The sequence below is a fragment of the Peromyscus eremicus genome, chromosome 11 (genome assembly GCF_949786415.1).
Source record: "Peromyscus eremicus chromosome 11, PerEre_H2_v1, whole genome shotgun sequence".
NCBI classification, from domain to species: Eukaryota; Metazoa; Chordata; class Mammalia; order Rodentia; family Cricetidae; genus Peromyscus; species Peromyscus eremicus.
Window position 1 is genome coordinate 73,893,603 of NC_081427.1, and position 17,414 is coordinate 73,911,016.

Consider the following 17,414-nt stretch of genomic DNA (forward strand, 5'->3'; position numbering starts at 1 on the left):
TTATTGCTCTAGATAGATCTTCAAGTACTATATTGAATAGGTATGTCGAGAGTAGACAGCCTTATTTTGCTTCTTATTTTAGTGGAATTTCCCTGAGTTTCTTTCCATTTAATTTGATGTAGGCTATAGGCTTGCTGTAAATTGCCTTTATTATGTTGAAGTATGCTCTTTGTATCTCTACTCTCTCCAAGACTTCTATCATGAAGAGCTGTTGAATTTTGTCAAAGGCTTTTTCAGCATCTAATGAGATGATCATGTGGCTTTGTATCTTTCAGTTTGTTTATATGGTAGATTACATTGATTGATTTTTCAAATGTTGAAGCATCCCTGCATCTCTGGGATGAAGGCTACTTGGATGATCTTTTTGATGTGTTCTTGGATTCAATTTATGATATATTATTATTTTCATATCTGTTTACATGAGGGAAATTGGTTTGTAATTTTCTTTCTTTGTTGAGTCTTTGTGTGGTTTGGTTATCAGGGTGACTGTGGCCTCATAAAATTAATTTGGCAATGTTCTTTCTGTTTCTGTTTTGTGGAATAATTTGAGGAGTGTTGGTATTAGCTCTTCTTTGAAAGTCTGGTAAAATTCTGCACTAAAATCATTTGGCCCTGACTTTTGATGACTGCTTCTATTTCCTTAGAGGTAATAGGAATATTTAAATTATTTATCTGGTCTTGATTTAATTTTGGTAAGTGGTATCTATCAAAAACATTATCCATTTCTTTTAGATTTTCCAATTTTGTGGAGTATAGGTTTTTAAAGTATTGATTCTTTGGATTTCCTTGATGTCTGTTTGTTATGTCTCCCTTTTCATAACTGATTTTGTTAATTTGGATATTTTTTTCTGTGTCCTTTAGTTAGTTTGGATAAGAGTTTATCTATCTTGTTTATTTTTTTTTCAAAGAACCAACTCTTTGTTTCATTGGTTCTTTGTATTGTTTTCTTGGTTTCTATTTTATTGATTTCAATTTAGCTACTTCCTGTCGTCTATCTACTCATCTTAGGTCTGCTTACTTCTTTTTGTCCTAGAGCCTGCAGGTGTGCTACTAAGTTGCTAGTATGAGATTCCTCCAATTATTTTATAGAAGCACTTAGTGCTATGAACTTTCCTCTTAGCACCACTTTCATTGTGTCCAATCAGTTTGTGTATGTTGTACATTCATTTTCATTGAATTCTTTAATTTCTTTATTTTTGTCTTGACCCATTTTTCATTCAGTAGAGAGTTGTTCAATTTCGATGAGTTTGTAGGCTTTCTGCTGTTGAAATTCAGCTTTAATCCATGGTGGTGTGATAGGATGCAGGAGGTTATTTCATTTTTCTTATATGTGTTGAGATTTGCTTTGTGACCCATTATGTAGTCAGTTTTGAAGAAGTTCTGTGAGGTGCCGAGAAGAAGGTATATTCCTTTGTGCTTGGGTGAAATGTTCAATAGATTTGTTAGGTCTGTTTGGTTTATAATGTCTGTTTGCTCCAGTATTTCTCTGTTTAGTTTTTGGCTTCATGATCTGTCTGTTGGTCAGAGTCGGGTATTGACTCTCCCACTGTCAATGTGTGAGTGTCAATGTGTGATTTAACCTTTAGTAATGTTTCTTTTACAAATGTGGGTGTCCTTGTATTTGAGGCATAGATGTTAATATTAAAATACCATCTTGGTGAATTTTTCCTTTAATGAGTATGAAGTATCCTTTGCCATCTCTTTTGATTGATTTTGGTTTGAAGTCTATTTTGATAGATGTTAGAATAGCTACCCCAGCTTGCTTCTTGGGTCCATTTGCTTGGAACATCTTTTTCCAGCACTTTAAAGTAATGCCTGTCTTTGATGTTGAGGTGTGTTTTTGTGTATGCAGCAAAAGGAGTCATGATCATATCCATTCTGTTAGTCTGTGTCTTTTTATCAGCAAATTGAGAGAGATTAATGACCAATGATTATTAATTCCTGTTTTTGTTTGTTATTGATGTTGGTGGTGGTGTTAGTACGAGTGTGTGCTTATGTGTGTGTGTGTGTGTGTGTGTGTGTGTGTGTGTGTGTGTGCGTTTCCTTTCTTTTAGTTTTGCTAGTGTAAGATTATTTATTTCCTGTGTTTTCATGGGTATAGTTATCCTCCTTAAAGCGCTTGGGTTGGATTTTTCCTTCTAGTAACTTCTGTAGGGCTCAATTTGTGGATATATATTGTTTACATTTGACTTTATTATGGAATAACTTGCTTATTTCATCTGTGGTGATTGAAAATTTTGCTGGGTATAATAGTTTGGGCTTGCATCTTTGGTCTCTTAGAGTCTTCAGGCTCTTCTGGCTTTTAGAGTCTCCATTAAGAATTGGATGTAATTTTGATAGGTCTCTCTTTATATGTTACTTGGCCTTTTCCCCTTGCAGCTTTTAATATTTTTCTTTGTTCTGTATGTTTAATGTTTTGGTTATTATGCAGTGAGGGGACTTTATTTTCTGGTCCAATTTATTTGTTGTTCTGTATGCTTCTTGTACCCTTTTAGGCGTCTACTTCTTTAGGTTGGGAAAAATTTGTTCTATGCTTTTGTTGAAAATATTTTCTGGGTCTTTGAGCTGATATTATCCTTCTTCTATTCCTCTTATTTGTAGATTTGGTCTTTTTATAGTGTCCAAGATTTCCTGGATTTTTGTGTCAGGAACTTTTAGATTTAACTTTTTTTTTTTTTTTTTTTTTTTTTTTTTTTGCTTGACATTGCTATTTTTTCTACTGTATCTTCAACACCTGACTGAGATTCTCTCTTCGTTCTCTTGTATTCTGTTGGTAGGGTTTGTGTCTATAGTTCCTGTTTGATTTCCTAAATTTTTCATTTCCAGAATTCCTTCAGTTTGTATTTTCTTTATTGCTTCTATTTCCATTTTCAGGTCTTTAACAGTTTTCTTAATTTCCTTCAACTGTTTGGTTTTTCTTGGCAGTTTTGTTTGTTTTTATTTTGTTTTGACTTGAGTTTTTTCTTTCTTTCTTTTTTAGCTTTCTTTAAGGGATTTATTCATTTCCTCCAATTTTTTGTTTGTCTGTTCCTTGATTTCTTTAAGGAAATTATTCCTCTTTAAGGACCTCTACCATCTTCATGAATTTGGTTCTAAAGTCTTTTTCTTGTGCTTCAGCTGTCTTGGAATATTCAGAGCTTGCTGTAATAGGATAGCTGGGCTCTGACATATTACCTTGGCATCTAGGCATCTGTGTTTGGAATAATTATAGGTGTAGGTGTTGATTTCTGAGTTTGTCTTTGTTGGATGGGTGTTTTATTCCTTGGTTTCTGTTTTCTGTCTGGTCGTCTAGATTGTGCAACCTGTGACTGAGCAGGAGGTTTCCACCCAAGTTGGGGGCTGTATTGGTGAAATTATTTAGGCCACTCCACGTAGTTAAAAGGAGATTTATTCAATGGCGTAACTTACAAATTAAGGGATAGGTAGGTCGCGGGGTCTGGGGAAGGTGTATCACAGTCCAGCGGTGTTCTCTGGAGCTCTCCTCTGTCTACCTCCACCATCCAGCGTCCTGGAACCAAGAGAGTGTCCGCCGATCCAGATCTCGGATCCCCAGGCGCCTCCCTTGGCCCCGCCTTGTAGGTGTGACAGTTGCCGAAGTCTCAATGGGGGTTGGAACTTCCAGAACAAAGCTGGAATGGCTACCCACTACAGGGCTGGACTTCTGGTGCCAGAGGCCTCTACCTGAGCAGGGGCTCTTTCTGCCCTAGTCAGGAGCTTGAACATGGTGATGAGGAAGAAAGAAGGGTCTGAGGATGGAGGAAGGGGGCACTAAAAGAGTAAGAGGGGTCTGCAGGCAGGTGGCCTAACTGAACTTCTGGCAACCAGCAGGGCCTCTGGTCAAAGAGGGTGTCTCTGCCAGAGTTGGGGGCTGAATGAGACATGGTGACAATGAAGGAAACAGAAGAGGATTGGAAGTAGGGTGGGAGGGTCAGCAAGAGAGTGGGGGAGGTCAGCAGGCAGGCGGCCCACCTGGAGTTCTGGTGGCTAGAGTGGCCTCTGGTAGAGCAGGGGCTGTCTTGATTTCTTTTAGATATATCATTTTCTTTGGCTGAGATATCCTTTTCTTCCACTTTGTCTTCAAGACCTGAAATCCTATCTTCTCTGTCTTTATATCTATTGGTACTCTTTACCTCTGATGTTTTTGTTTGACATCCTAAGTTTTTCATTCCTAGTTTTATTTTAGTTTTGATTTTCTTTAGTGATTTTATTTCTTTGTTAAATTCTACTTTCATGTCTTGAATTGTTCTTATTATTTCATTAAACTTTCTGTGCTTTCATGGTCTTTATTAGGCATTTATCCATGTCCTCTTTAAGGTCTTTGAGTATATTTATTATTGCAATGTTGAAGTCCTTGTTTTATGCTCCAACTAAATTGTTTTTCTCAAGGCCTACTGCAATAGGGTTGCTGGCTTCTGGATGAGGCATGTCCTGGTTCGTGTTTGTGTTTTTGTGTTAGGATCTTGGCATCTGGAGTTATGCTCTTTGAAGTGTTTCTTGGTGTAGATGTTTGGTGTTGTCTGTGGTGAGCTGGTGCTCTAGTCTATCATTGCTGTTACCCACTGTAGATTTGAGCCAGGTGTGGTGGTCCTCAGGTCAGGCTAGTGTGGCCACCTGCTTTACTTTTTAATAGTATTTTGAGATTATACTATAACGACATCATTTTTCTCTTTTCAAACCTTCTCATGCACCTGTACTTTGCTCTCTTTCAAATTCATAGATTTTTTTCCCCTTTGTGTGTGTGTGTATGTATTCTTAAATACATAAATACAACTTTCTCAGACTGTATGTTACATAAATATATATATGTGTGTGTGTGTGTGTGTGTGTGTGTGTGTGTGTGTTTTCTTGTGCTTTATTTCTAAAGGTAGTGGTAGAATCAGTTTTCATAGACTACACAGGTCTTTAATGAGAAATTTGGGGCTACATAAATTATAAAATAAGGAAAATGTTATAGTAAAATGTCCTACCAAGATTCCCACTAGAGAAGTGAACCCGTAATTTTTATGATCATATATATAATGTATTTATAATTATATTATATTAAATTATGTTTTTATTAATGCATACTAGACTACCCATAAGAGAATAATATTTGTTTTTGAGACTTTATCTTACTAAATACAACATTGTCTAGTCTCATCCATTTTCCTGAAAAGTCATCATTTTTTTTTCTTTTTATGTTTGAATAAAACTTTATATACCATTTTTTCTTTATCTGTCACCTGTTGATAGACACCAAAGCTGACTTCTTAAGTTAGCTCCTGTGGTGGTGTTGCAATAACAGTGCATGTGCAAGTGTCTCTACAGTATGCCTACTTAGAACCCCTTGGGCACATTCTCAGAGTGGTACAGCTGAGTTTTATGGTAGGTAGTTCTATTTTTTGCTTTTTGAGAAAACTCCACACTGATTTTCACAATGGCAGAACCAGCTTGCATTCCCACTAGCAGTGGGTAAGAATTATTTTTCCCTTCATCTTTGTCAGCAGTTTAAAAAAACATTTCAACTTATGTGTATGTGAACATGTTTGCATGCCTCCTGTGTGTGTCCCAAGAGGACAGAAGGAGATGTCAACCCTCTGGAGCTGGAGTTACAGGCACCTGGTGTTGGGAGTCACCTGGTGTGGATACTTGGAATCAGTATCAGGGCCTCTGGAAGAAGAGTAATTACTTTTAACCACTGAGCTATCTCTTGAGCCCAGTCAGAATTGTAAAAAAAATACAGCTCTTCTTTCATGTATTGACTTTCCATTTGTATTCAATCTTCTGTAAGTGTAATTGTATTTTCCCATTTCTTGATTGGATTATTTGGAGGTAATTTGCCATATTATATATATATATATATATATATATATATATATATATACACAATGTGTTAAGGATGTCTGTCTCCCAGGTTTATCTTTTCCTACTATTGTGCATAATTCTTGAGTTATTAAAGTGATAGTAAGGAAATTTGTACACTTTAAATAATATTAAATAATTCACATGGTTTTATATTCAGTGCATGATAATTACTAAGATTAAATTTGTGATATGTTTATAATGTTCTTTCTTTATTTTACATAGAATATATAGCAATGTATTAAATTTCAATATGATCTGAAAACATGTTAAGGTTGTTTAATTAATAGTTCTAACCAGATTACAGCTTCCTTAAAGGTCTAAACTATTCCAGGGAATCATCTGATTCAAAATAAAAATTTCTACCTAGAAAGTGTGTTTAATACTCAGTTTAACATTGACAATTTCAAGACAAACTTCATACTTAAAAAGAATAATTAAAGCTCTAGAAGTTTGTAATAATTAAAACAAATCCAAACATAATCTAATTGTAGTCATTGAAATGGGCCATCATTAGTGGAAGAGAGAAGGTATATTATTTAATTGCAGGACATGCTAAGCAAAACCTTTGTTTCTCTGAGTCTCACTGGCCTATGAAATAGGAATGAGTTCAGTTGTCTCTAGAGTTCTGGGAGGACTACTGTAAAAGCATAGCTTGATATTTAGCAAGTTGCCAATAAATGGCATCCGTTGTAATGAAGATATGCCTGCAGATTCTAGCTTCCCCAGATTCAATAATTTCACAGGCTGTTTGTCCGTTAGTCAAAGTGTACAAAGTCATGTATTTTTGTTTCTTTTCTTTTTTCAGTAGAAATAGTTAATATTCTTTAATCATGCTGTTCCCAGAAAACCGGCCTATCAAACCCAAATCACAATGCCAAGTGTGAGACATCTTCCTCCCTATGATTTGTCGGTTAAGGGATCCCCAGCAGCTACCAAAACAATACAGAATATTGCTGCTGCTCTTGGCTGCCCAGCAGAATGGGACACTAAGACCCTGTTGCCAAGACAACACACATTTTAGATACAGAACACAGCGAAGTCAAGCTAGAACTGGGCTGGAAGCTTTCTCCGTGTTTATGAGAATAAATAGCACCAGGAGGTGTAACGCAAGCTTTTAGAGGAAAGTCATCAGTGATCTAACCTAGAGGGAGGTCCTAAGGCTACAATACTAACACGCCAGACAAGGTATGCCCACTGCTACAACAGTGGCAGCCAACTGCTCTCTGACTGGGTCTGAGGCCTTTTCAATAAGAAGGGATCCATGTCTGATAGTGTAAACCTGATCACAATCTGATGGGTAGGGAGCTCACAAGCCATACAAAGCAATGGAATACTGATGATTTGCTAAATGGACATGTAGTTAAACTGTCTTCTAAATATTTATATTTATATTCATTAACTAGTGCCCCTTTCAGTTTTAGTCAGAGAAGCCTCATTTGGCAGTGGACAATGGTCAATTCAGATACTTACAACCCAACAAAATACTGAGAGTAAGAGACTTCTGAACCAGCCCTAATGGGGCATTTGTGTCACCCACTCTGAGGCCTAGGGCCACTGTGAGTGAGTGGGCTAAAAGACCAAGACCTGGAGGATGGGCAGTAACACTCTAAAACGCCGTCTTCTGAATACAGCTTCGCTGTTGTGATCATGAGTACACAGCACGAAGCCTGCATAAGTCCCGAGAGCACATGGATGGATGAAGGTTGGCAGAGATTGGAGGATAAATGAAGATAATGAGGCAAAATATGATCATAATACACTATGTACAACTGTCAAATTTTAAAAGGATTGAACCAAAATAATATAATAATAATAATATACTCTTAAAATACTTTGCTGTTTGATAGTCTCATGCATCTGTGAGTGAATTTAAGTCATTTTCGCCACCCATATTACACTCTCTAGCCCCCTCCCTCTCTTCCTGGAAGCCTTCTTCTCACCTAGTCTCTTTCCTACTTTCGTATCTTCTGGAATATGACCCACTATACTCAGAGTTTTTACCTGAATATGGATTGGAAGATATCCACTGAAGCAAAGGCAGCTTATGGATGGCTACCCTTTGAGAAAAATGAACCCTGCTCCAGAAGCCATAAATTGTCAATAGTTCTTTAGAGAGGGAGGGGCTTTGTGGGCAGGTCTTGTGTAGGTAACCACAGCTGGAGTGAGTTCATGAGTACATGTTATAGATTACCCAGAGTCCAGGGAAGATGCTACATCTGGTGTGGGACATCTGAGGGACATCTGAAAAATATACATACACTATGCTCTTATGTCTGTTAACTTTATTCCTCTAAGACAAAATTCTATTTATACAGCTACAGCTCCGTCAGGCGTTCAGGACAGGAATAAATCTAGATACACCAAGCTCTTTGTCTGCCTACTTTATTTCTCTGGGATGAAATCCTGTCTTCATAGCTTCAGTTCCATCCTGATACTCAGTTCCTCTTTGTCCTCTCTTTTACTGCCCTCTCATAGTCCTGCTAACAACTAAGCTCTTATGCTTCCAGCCTCATCTTCATCCTCTGTTTCTTCTCCCTCCATCCCTACTTGCTCTCTCTCCACTCCTGGCTCTGATGGATTCTACAAGAGTTCTGCCTTACCATCCACAAATCCTGTGTTATTCTCTTCTCCCTAGTCATGTCATTCTGTCTCCTCTACAGAAAATGCCTGTCTTTTCTTCCCCTGGCCAAGTGGTTCTCTGCCTCCTCAGGAATATTGCTCCATCCTACCTTCCACCTTGATATGTAAAAACCTCTTTTGTTTACAGTCAATTGCTCTGGAGAGCCTTAAGGTAAGGGGATAGTCTGAGCTTCATTTGCACAAGAAACAAAGCTATGCATCTACTGCCTGTTTGGCTCTGCCTACTGACCTTATCCAAGTATTGGCCCGAGCAGGAAGTTCTCACACACACATTCTATAGGAATTATGAAAACAAGAAATTCATAACAAGGCACAGCTGACTATTAAGTTGTGTAACACCAAATAGTCCATGCTAGATGGATTCCCATTTGACTGACCCTTGGCCTGGTCAAAGTATAGCTTTAATACACAGCTAGACTCCTCAAAACATATTCTTATGGCTCGCCACAGCATGTCATATCCAAAAGACACCCAGATCCTCCAGAGCTATACAGTTTTTATTATGATGGCTGTGTAGTATAACTTGAAATTGGGTATTGTGCTACCTCAGGCAGTATTCTTGTTATTCAAGATTGCTATAGCTATCTTAGGTCTTTTGTTCTTCCATATGAATTTAAGATTGTTGCTTTCTATTTCGGTGAAGAATTGAGTTCGCATTTTGATTGGGATTATAATTTATAGACTGAAGGGTTCACAACACACCCCCACGGTTGGGCATGTTTGCGCATGCCGGGCGGACCTGGACACTTCCGCCTAGCCAGTTCCAGGTCAAGATAGCCATTTCCGGGTCAAGGCATCTCGTGTGACCAGGATCCGTGACGTTGCATGGTTACATAAGAGCGCGCAGCGTAGCCATGTGATCTGTGCAGGTGTGGACCGGTTACATCGACCTGTGTACGCATGTACGCCACCCAGCCTTTAAAAGCCATATTCCTGTTTTCTTCTTCTCCACACACGTGTCTCTTCCACAGGCCTGCACACTCTCTGTCCCTTTTATCTTTAATAAAACTCTTATTAGCGGATTCTGTCGTGTTTCGTGACATTTCCTTGCAGGGTAAGAGCACAGCGCTGAAAAATAACTAACATAGACTATTTTTAGTAGGATGGTCATTTTTATAATAATAATCCTACCAAATTTATAAGCCCAAAAGGTCTTTCCATATTTAAATGTCTTCTTTCTTCGGTGTTTTGAAGTTTCATCACATCTTTCTTTCTTTGATTATGTTTATTTGAAGGTATCTTTTTTCTTTTCTTGAGGCTACAGAGAATAGGATAGTTTCTTCAATTTCATTCTCTACATGTTTGTCATTAGTATGTATAAAGGCTGCTGATTTTTGTATGTTCATTTTGGAACCTACCATTTTGATGAAAGCATTTGTCAGCCTTAGGACTGACTCCTGGTGGGCCTTAGGGTCTCTCATGAATAGAATCATGGCATTTGCAAAAAGGGATATTTTGACTTCTTTCTTTCCTGTTTGGATCACCTTAAATTCCTTGTTTTGTCTTATTACTCTAGCTAAAACTTGAAACACTACATTGAATAGGAGTGGGGAGAACGATACCCTTGTCTTGTTTCTGATCTTAGTGTGAATGCTTTGTGTTTTTCTCCATTCAGCATGATGTTGTTGTAGGTTTTTCATGTACACTTAATTAAGTGGATAAATGTTCCCTCCATACCTAGTTTCTCTAGGGAATTCATGGTGCAGTGAGGTTGGAGTTTGTCAAGACCCTTTCTTGTATATAAGCTTTATCCATAAATTTCTGAAGTAATTTTGGACCATGTAAAACAAAATATTTTAGACAACAAACATCTTCCTAATTTGGAAAAATCCTGGTTGGATGTGCTATGGTTTATGTCAGCAAATATATTTCCCTTCCAAATATTCAGTTGTTACCATTCAAATATATAGGAAAGTAGCTTCTCACCCAAACTGTATCAGATAATCTATGGGAGAGTTTTAAAAATAAAGAAACTTAAACTTTATCTCAGATCCTTTAGGAGTGGGACTTAGGTATCTAAATACTTTGAAATTTTGTGGCTGACTTTAATAATACATTCATGTTTGAGGGCTACTAGTATATGATCTTTTAGAGAAACCCTTGAAACTTATTGAGAAATTTCTCTGGATAGGGTAGTAAATATGGTTTTTAACTTGAAAAAACTTAACTTTAAAATCTTAAGCTTAGAATCAAGTTATTTAATGAACTATTGATTTTGTTAAAGTGTTACCATAGAACTAGTTCTGCCGTACCAAATAGACTCATTTTCTTAAAGCACTAAAATATTTCTATCATTTAGAAGAGTGCTCTAATAAGTTTTAATGAGATAAACTAAACACAGGAAGACCACCACCACACGATCCCACTAACATACAAAAATTTTAAAACACTGATCTCAAGAATTTTGAAAAATATAACATAGTTGGTCTCTGGGACCCGCAGTCATTATTTGGCCAAGCGGGTACCCGTTATATAAACAATTTCTCTTTGAAATTAAGTCTATTTCTCTTACAATTCTGAGTACTTACTCTGAGAAACTGAAATGGTTGCTAAAGTCTGCGGGCACATTTGTATTGTCACACAACTTCTCCTGCATGCTCTTCCTTATTTTGTGTATGCTACAACAAACTATATGTTACATGATTTTCTGTGACAAAATTTTTCTTACTTGAATTGCCAAGAATTCTATAACTTTAATGGTCTCGCTAGTAGCATTCACACTGATACTATAATCAAATTATACAGTCGATATGAGACTTGTTTTCCCTTTAGCCACTGGCAGGAAGACTGTGGGCTTAATGTTTTCTAGCCATCTTACTCCCTGAAAAGTTTTAGGCCTCTCTGCCATCACAACAAACTGAATCAGGCCGAATTGGAAAGCCCAGGTTTAATGATAAAGTGCTCCCAGGCAATTCCACAGCCTCCCGCAGAGAGAAGATGGGAAGTGAGACCCCAAGAAGAGTCTGTTTCTGGGATGCCACACTTATCTATCCCCTGTGGGAGTCGTCCTGAGCCTTGCTGGGAGAGAAGCGGTGTTTGGCAGGCTTTGAAGGGGTGCATTTAGGGAAAGAGATAGGGAAGGGATCAGAGGTGGATCTTCCACCAGACTCCTTGCAAACATTCCAGACTCTGTGTTTGGGGATACCAGGGTGCCAGGGGTTGAGGTGGAGCTCCCACCCAAACACTCCCAAAAATGTTTTCACAGTGCCATTTACTACAGAATCAGTTCATTCCTGAGAAATATTTTAGGAAAGATTAATCATCTGTTACAGAGAATATAAATGTCATTTTAGAGTCCAGTAAGGCAGCCTGTCACACAGCGCTGTGCACAGACAACACCATGCTATAATGTTCTTGAAGCCATATAGTAACTCAGAGATATTCACAACAATTGTTTTATTTGGGTCTTTGAATACCCAAGGTCAAGGGAAATAAAAGGATAATACATACACACAACATGTAAAAATAGGCTTAAGGTTAAAGATTTTTCTTCAAAATAATCTCTGTGGAGAATGAAAAATCAGCTGAAAATATAAGCATATTTTTTAAAGTACAAAATGTTGCATAAAGTCAAGTCTTGTTTTATTCTCATATTATATCTGAGAGGTCAAAGTAATCATCTTTTACAAAATAGAAATGAAAATAAATGATTATTGCTTTACAAATGACTGTATTTCCTTCCGTGTGGTACAAGTGCAGTTGTGGCTGACAGTCCTGTATGATGAAATGCTAAAGAGAGAAGTGCTGTGGATATCGCTCTATGTAAATAAAGCACTGATTGGCCAGTGACCAGGAAGGAAGTATAGGCAGGACAAGGAGAGAGGAGAATTGAGGAAGGAGGAGGGAGGGAGACCGGCTGGAGCCATTGCCAAGACAAGGAAGATGTAAAGTACCGGTAAGCCACGACCCACGTGGCAAAGTAAAGATTAATAAAAATGGGCTGAATATAAGAGTGAGAGCTAGACAATGACAGGCCTGAGCTAATGGCCAAGCAGTTTAAATAATGTAAGAGTCTGTGTGTTTATTTTATAAGTGGGCTCTGGGACTGGCGGGAATTGGTGGCGGGGGCTGGAGAGAAATTCTCCAGCAACAGAGAAGAGCAAACTGACACAGTCCTGTGTTTCTCCTTCTCAGCTTCTTTATGTCTGTGATGTATTTAATGTAATGTGTGACCTTAGCAGGTGGGTTAGCCAACCTTCAGTGCTACAGTACATACGTACACATATGTCTATGAATTTATAATATATACTCACATGTTCATGTGTTATTCTTTTTAAAACATTTATTTTTGTTCTATTTTGTATGAATAGGTATTTTGCCTGCATGTATGTCTGTTATCACTTGTGTGCCTGGGGCCTGCAGAGACCATGTAAGGGCATTGGATGCCCTGGAACTGGGGTTACAGATGGTTGTGAGACACCTTGTGGATATTGGGAATCAAACTCGGATCCTCTGGAAAAGCAGCTGTATCTCTAGCCCTTTGTAGATGTTCTTATCATGTCAAAACAAAAACAATTTTATACCATTTTTTTCTGTGTAGTTGAGATGGAGTATTTATTTTCTTGCTTTGAGCCTAGTAGCACATTTATTTCAAAATATGACTTTTGACAAGTTATTACACACACACACACACACACACACACACACACACACACACACACTACTCTTCCTTGAGCACAAAGAACAGAAAACCCACACTGTCTAATGTAATTTTGATAAATCTATTTGTGTCCTTATATCAACTGGTGATCCATATGATTTTTATGGAGCACTATCCCATTAAAGAATCTAAGTCTACAGCAGAAGCAATTAAAAATGATTTCTCTTCCTATCACTTATTATTTGCAGTGACAATGAGAACACACAGCCTAGGCTTTCCTTCCCACTGTCACCCCCTCCCTGTCCCCTCAGAGTAGAAGCTGCTTGCTGGGCTTCACGCTACCCAGAGTGGGTTGGGCCTCTTACAACAATAGCCAGCCAAGGCAGTTCCTCACAGACACCCTCCTGGACAATCTGATGGGGAATTCCAGTTCCAGTTCCCTCTTTGCAAGTAGCTCTTGGTGGAGTTGGCAATAAACACTGACCAGGACACAGAGGGAATCAACTGGCGGCAATACCCTGAAGACTTGGGAGGGAGGGAGAAAGGTACCCTGGGAATGTTCAGAGAGCAACCATGTGAGATTGGGGCTCGTGGGAGGAATGACAATCTAGAGGAAAAGGTGGTTTGTGTCCTGTGATAGCAAATGCAGAGAAAGGATTGGGTACCAAATAGATATCCAGAACACAGGCACACCAAAAATTGTGCCTCAAGACATAGATGATAAGGAATCCAGGTATGAAAACAGAGTAATGAAACATGGCTTTTGCATGGAATGAGGTTGGGATTTTTTTAAGCTCCTTAAGAATGTCTTTAAATTTTTTGACTTTCTATAAATCAGATGAGAGAAAAGCCTTTTTTTTATCATGTCTAGAGGTAATGAAGTCATCTCTTAGCCCCATTACCTTTGACCTTTTCATTAGTAGAAGAAAGCACTTTCCTTGAACCAGAAATGATAAATCTTAAAATGGCATAATTTATTTTTTTTCTCAGTGTTCCAGGTAAAGTATTGATTTTTTAAAAACCTAAAAGTCTATCCAGGAGCATGACAGACCAGTGCCCCAGGTTGCTGTGGGATGGTCTGTATGTCAAGTGTGTTGCTGATTGGTCAGTAAATAAATCACTGATTGGCCATTGGCTAGGCAGGAAGTATAGGCGGGACAAGGAGAAGAATTCTGGGAAGTGGAAGGCTGAGTGAGAGAGACACTGCCAGCCACCACGATGACAAGCCACATGTGAAGATCCTGGTAAGCCACGAGCCATGTGGCAAGGTATAGATTAATAGAAATGGATTAATTTAAGCTGTAAGAACAGTTTGTAAGAAGCCTGCCACGGCCATACAGTTTGTAACCAATATAAGTCTCTGTGTTTACTTGGTCGGGTTTGAGTGGCTGTGGGACTGGCGGGTGACAGAGATTTGTCCTGACTCTGGGCTAGGCAGGAAAACTCTAGCTACACCAGGTAAAATATTGACTTTTTTTTTTTAATCTAAAAGGCTATCCTGGGGCTCTGTCAGCAAAATGCTTGCAATGTAAGCAGGAGGACCTGAGTTCTGATCCTCAGAGCCTGTGTGAAAAAAGCTGGTGCAGCTACATGTGCCCGGGGAGGTAGAGTCAGAAGGTCCTGGAGCTCGTTGTTGCCAGCTTCATAGACTAGGCAGCACGCAAGAGACCGCATTGCAAAAAGCAAGGTGGAGGGCAGCTGAGTAACATGCGGGTCACTGACTCCTGGTCACCACATGTGCCAAACACACATTCAGGGACACAGCACCCACACATGTGCACCCATATGAACCCCGTAATTCCCTTATAATAAAATTCAGCTTAACTCTTCCTGGTTGGCCTAAAGTGAAGCTTCAATATATGTCTACAGACTAAGTAATTTACAGAAAAATATAAGTGAGGCTCTGAAGACTGTAAAGCACACATACATATATAGACCTAAAATAAATTAATCAACTAACTTTAGATAGAGGAAAAGAAAAAAAATCTTCCAAATTATTAGATGTTTATAGAATGAACAACCTGAGTTTATACACTGTTTCTGCAGTGGATTTCTCTACAGTTGTAAGTTTCTTGGTAACTATAGCCCGTTTGCCCCCTAAAGCTTCTTCCTGTAATCAACATGAACAGTACTCTCCCCGAATGCCAAGACTTTTTGTTTTGTTCTTTAGAGACAGGCCTAAAGCTTACTGTGCAGGCTAGGCTGGCCTCAAACTTCTGGTGATCCTCCTGTTCCTTCCTCCCAAGTGCCACCATGCCTACCTGTCCCACTGTCTAGCTATGGGCCCTTTTCATCTCATTTGGACTGTGGTGCTCGCTTGTCTGATGAAGAATGATGCTCTGGAATATGGTCTTTGTACTTGGGTTTGCTTTAAATATGATTCTTGGTCTTTTTCTGTGGGTTCATCTTCAGGACTCTGCAATGAGTTCTCTTGTGTAGTATTCAGAGTTCTCTTTGAATGTTTCAAAACTCGGGTCACGTCTGTATTGGACATTGTGTGCATGGGAAGGTTTAGTTACTGCTGAGGAAACTGTTCTGCACCAACTGTTACACAATTCACTTAACTCATGGCATGTACTTTCAGTTCCAATGCACAGCTGTCTCCCATACCCACTAGGAGCAAGTTCAAATTGTTGTTTGTTTACATGAAGCAGAGAAATTCCAGGAATGTTTCTAAGGCCTAATAATTTCATTGCCTTCATTATAGGCCATACATGGTCCCCTGAGCTGGAGAGGAGAAAGATTCTTCATTCTGTCCCTGCCAGATCTCATTCATTGGAAGGCATGTGCCTTTTTGATGCTATCACAGACCTTAAGTTTCTTTCCTTTTTGACTTATTTATTTATTTATCTGATTTTTAGTATCCTATTGGATGTGTACCTGCTCATGTGTGTGTGTGTGTGTGTATGGAGTGTACATGTCTAAGGTTGGCATCAGGGTGGATCTTACTAATTGTTCTCTACTGTATGTATGTAAGTATTCACACATGCATTATATGTATGTATATATCTGTCCATCCCTACCTATCTAAGTATGTATCTATGTGTGCATTTGAGACATGTTCTTTTTATTGCGCCCAAAGCTTGATTTTTTGTCTAGATTGGCTGCCTATTGAGCTCTGGAGGTCTGCCTGTCTCCATTCCACGCACTGGAGTTATAGACGTACCAGCCACTTTTGGCTTTTTATATGGGTGCCTGGGAGCCCAGTTAAAGTCGTCTTGCTTGGACAGCAAATGCTTGAATCTCTTCAGCCCCAAAGCCCTATGCTTCTTAGGAAGCAAAGTAGCCTCCTTTATTCTTATACCTTTATCTTTATCATCTACCATCGAAGGAGCCTCGGGAACTTGCTGATTCTCAGAACAAGGACTTTAGATACAACCACAGCCAGTGAGGCCAGAGATGGCAGGCAGAGAAGGTGGTGTACCATTTGGGCTAACAGGTGCCAGAAGCATTAGATTTTGGTCAGTGTAAACCTGTGGCATCTTCTATATACATTTCCAGAAGTAACTGCCAGAGCAGTGAGTCCTGCTACCTTGAATCATAGCTCTGCGAGGAGACTAAGATTACACACTAGTCTGAGGATCTGTCTACTAATTGAACATCAGCACAATGCTGTCTATTGTTTTGTGCAAACTGATATGCATACATTCATAATATCTGGTTAAACAGGAGCCTTGAACATGGCAGGGACAGTGACATTTTTGTGAGACGACTTCCCTAGTTTGGAAAAAATTTATACTAACGGATGAATCTATCCCATGGCAGGAAAAAGAGGAAGCCACAGTCCCCTCAGCCTGCATCTCCCACAAGAAAACCTTAAGTGGCATGATAAAAAACAAAGTGAAATGCTGTTTTCTGTGGAAGCTTTCCTTCACGCTGGGTTCTTTGGAGACATATTGTCATGTGCTCCCAAACTGCAGTGCGTCTGTTGACAGCACAAAGTGGAGGTGGCTCTCATAGCACTCCTGTGCCTCCACCAACAGAACGGTTCCACATGGAAGGGCCTCCAGCAGCTTATCGCCCCAGCTCATTTGTGTCCTATTATGTTGGTTTAAAGCTATGAACAGTGGTCTTTGGTGAAAGCCCATTTGGAGGCACGAGAAACAACCATTAAACAAAGATTTCTGAGTCAGATTCCATAACAGAAAAGGAAAGAAACTGCTCACCTTGATATACAGAGGCTCTCTAAGATGGTCGACAAGGATGCAAGCCTTTTCCTCCCACACAGGATTCAGGTTCTTGTGTATAATTTTACTTCTGAAAACTTCTTTTCTTCCAATTTTGAACTTCACATATGGATCACTTGTCCCTGTTGAAGAGATACACATGA

At 39.0% G+C, this 17,414-nt stretch overlaps 1 protein-coding gene across 1 annotated transcript in view; it reads right to left on the bottom strand.

Annotated features, from left to right (window-relative positions):
* The window catches only part of Mctp1 (multiple C2 and transmembrane domain containing 1), a 375,829-nt gene that overhangs the window by 246,632 nt on the left and 111,783 nt on the right, over positions 1-17,414 (bottom strand). Inside the window, exon 3 of the mRNA XM_059276583.1 lies at positions 17,251-17,393. Coding sequence (XP_059132566.1) covers positions 17,251-17,393 — 143 coding nt within the window. The remainder of the gene's footprint in view (positions 1-17,250; positions 17,394-17,414) is intronic.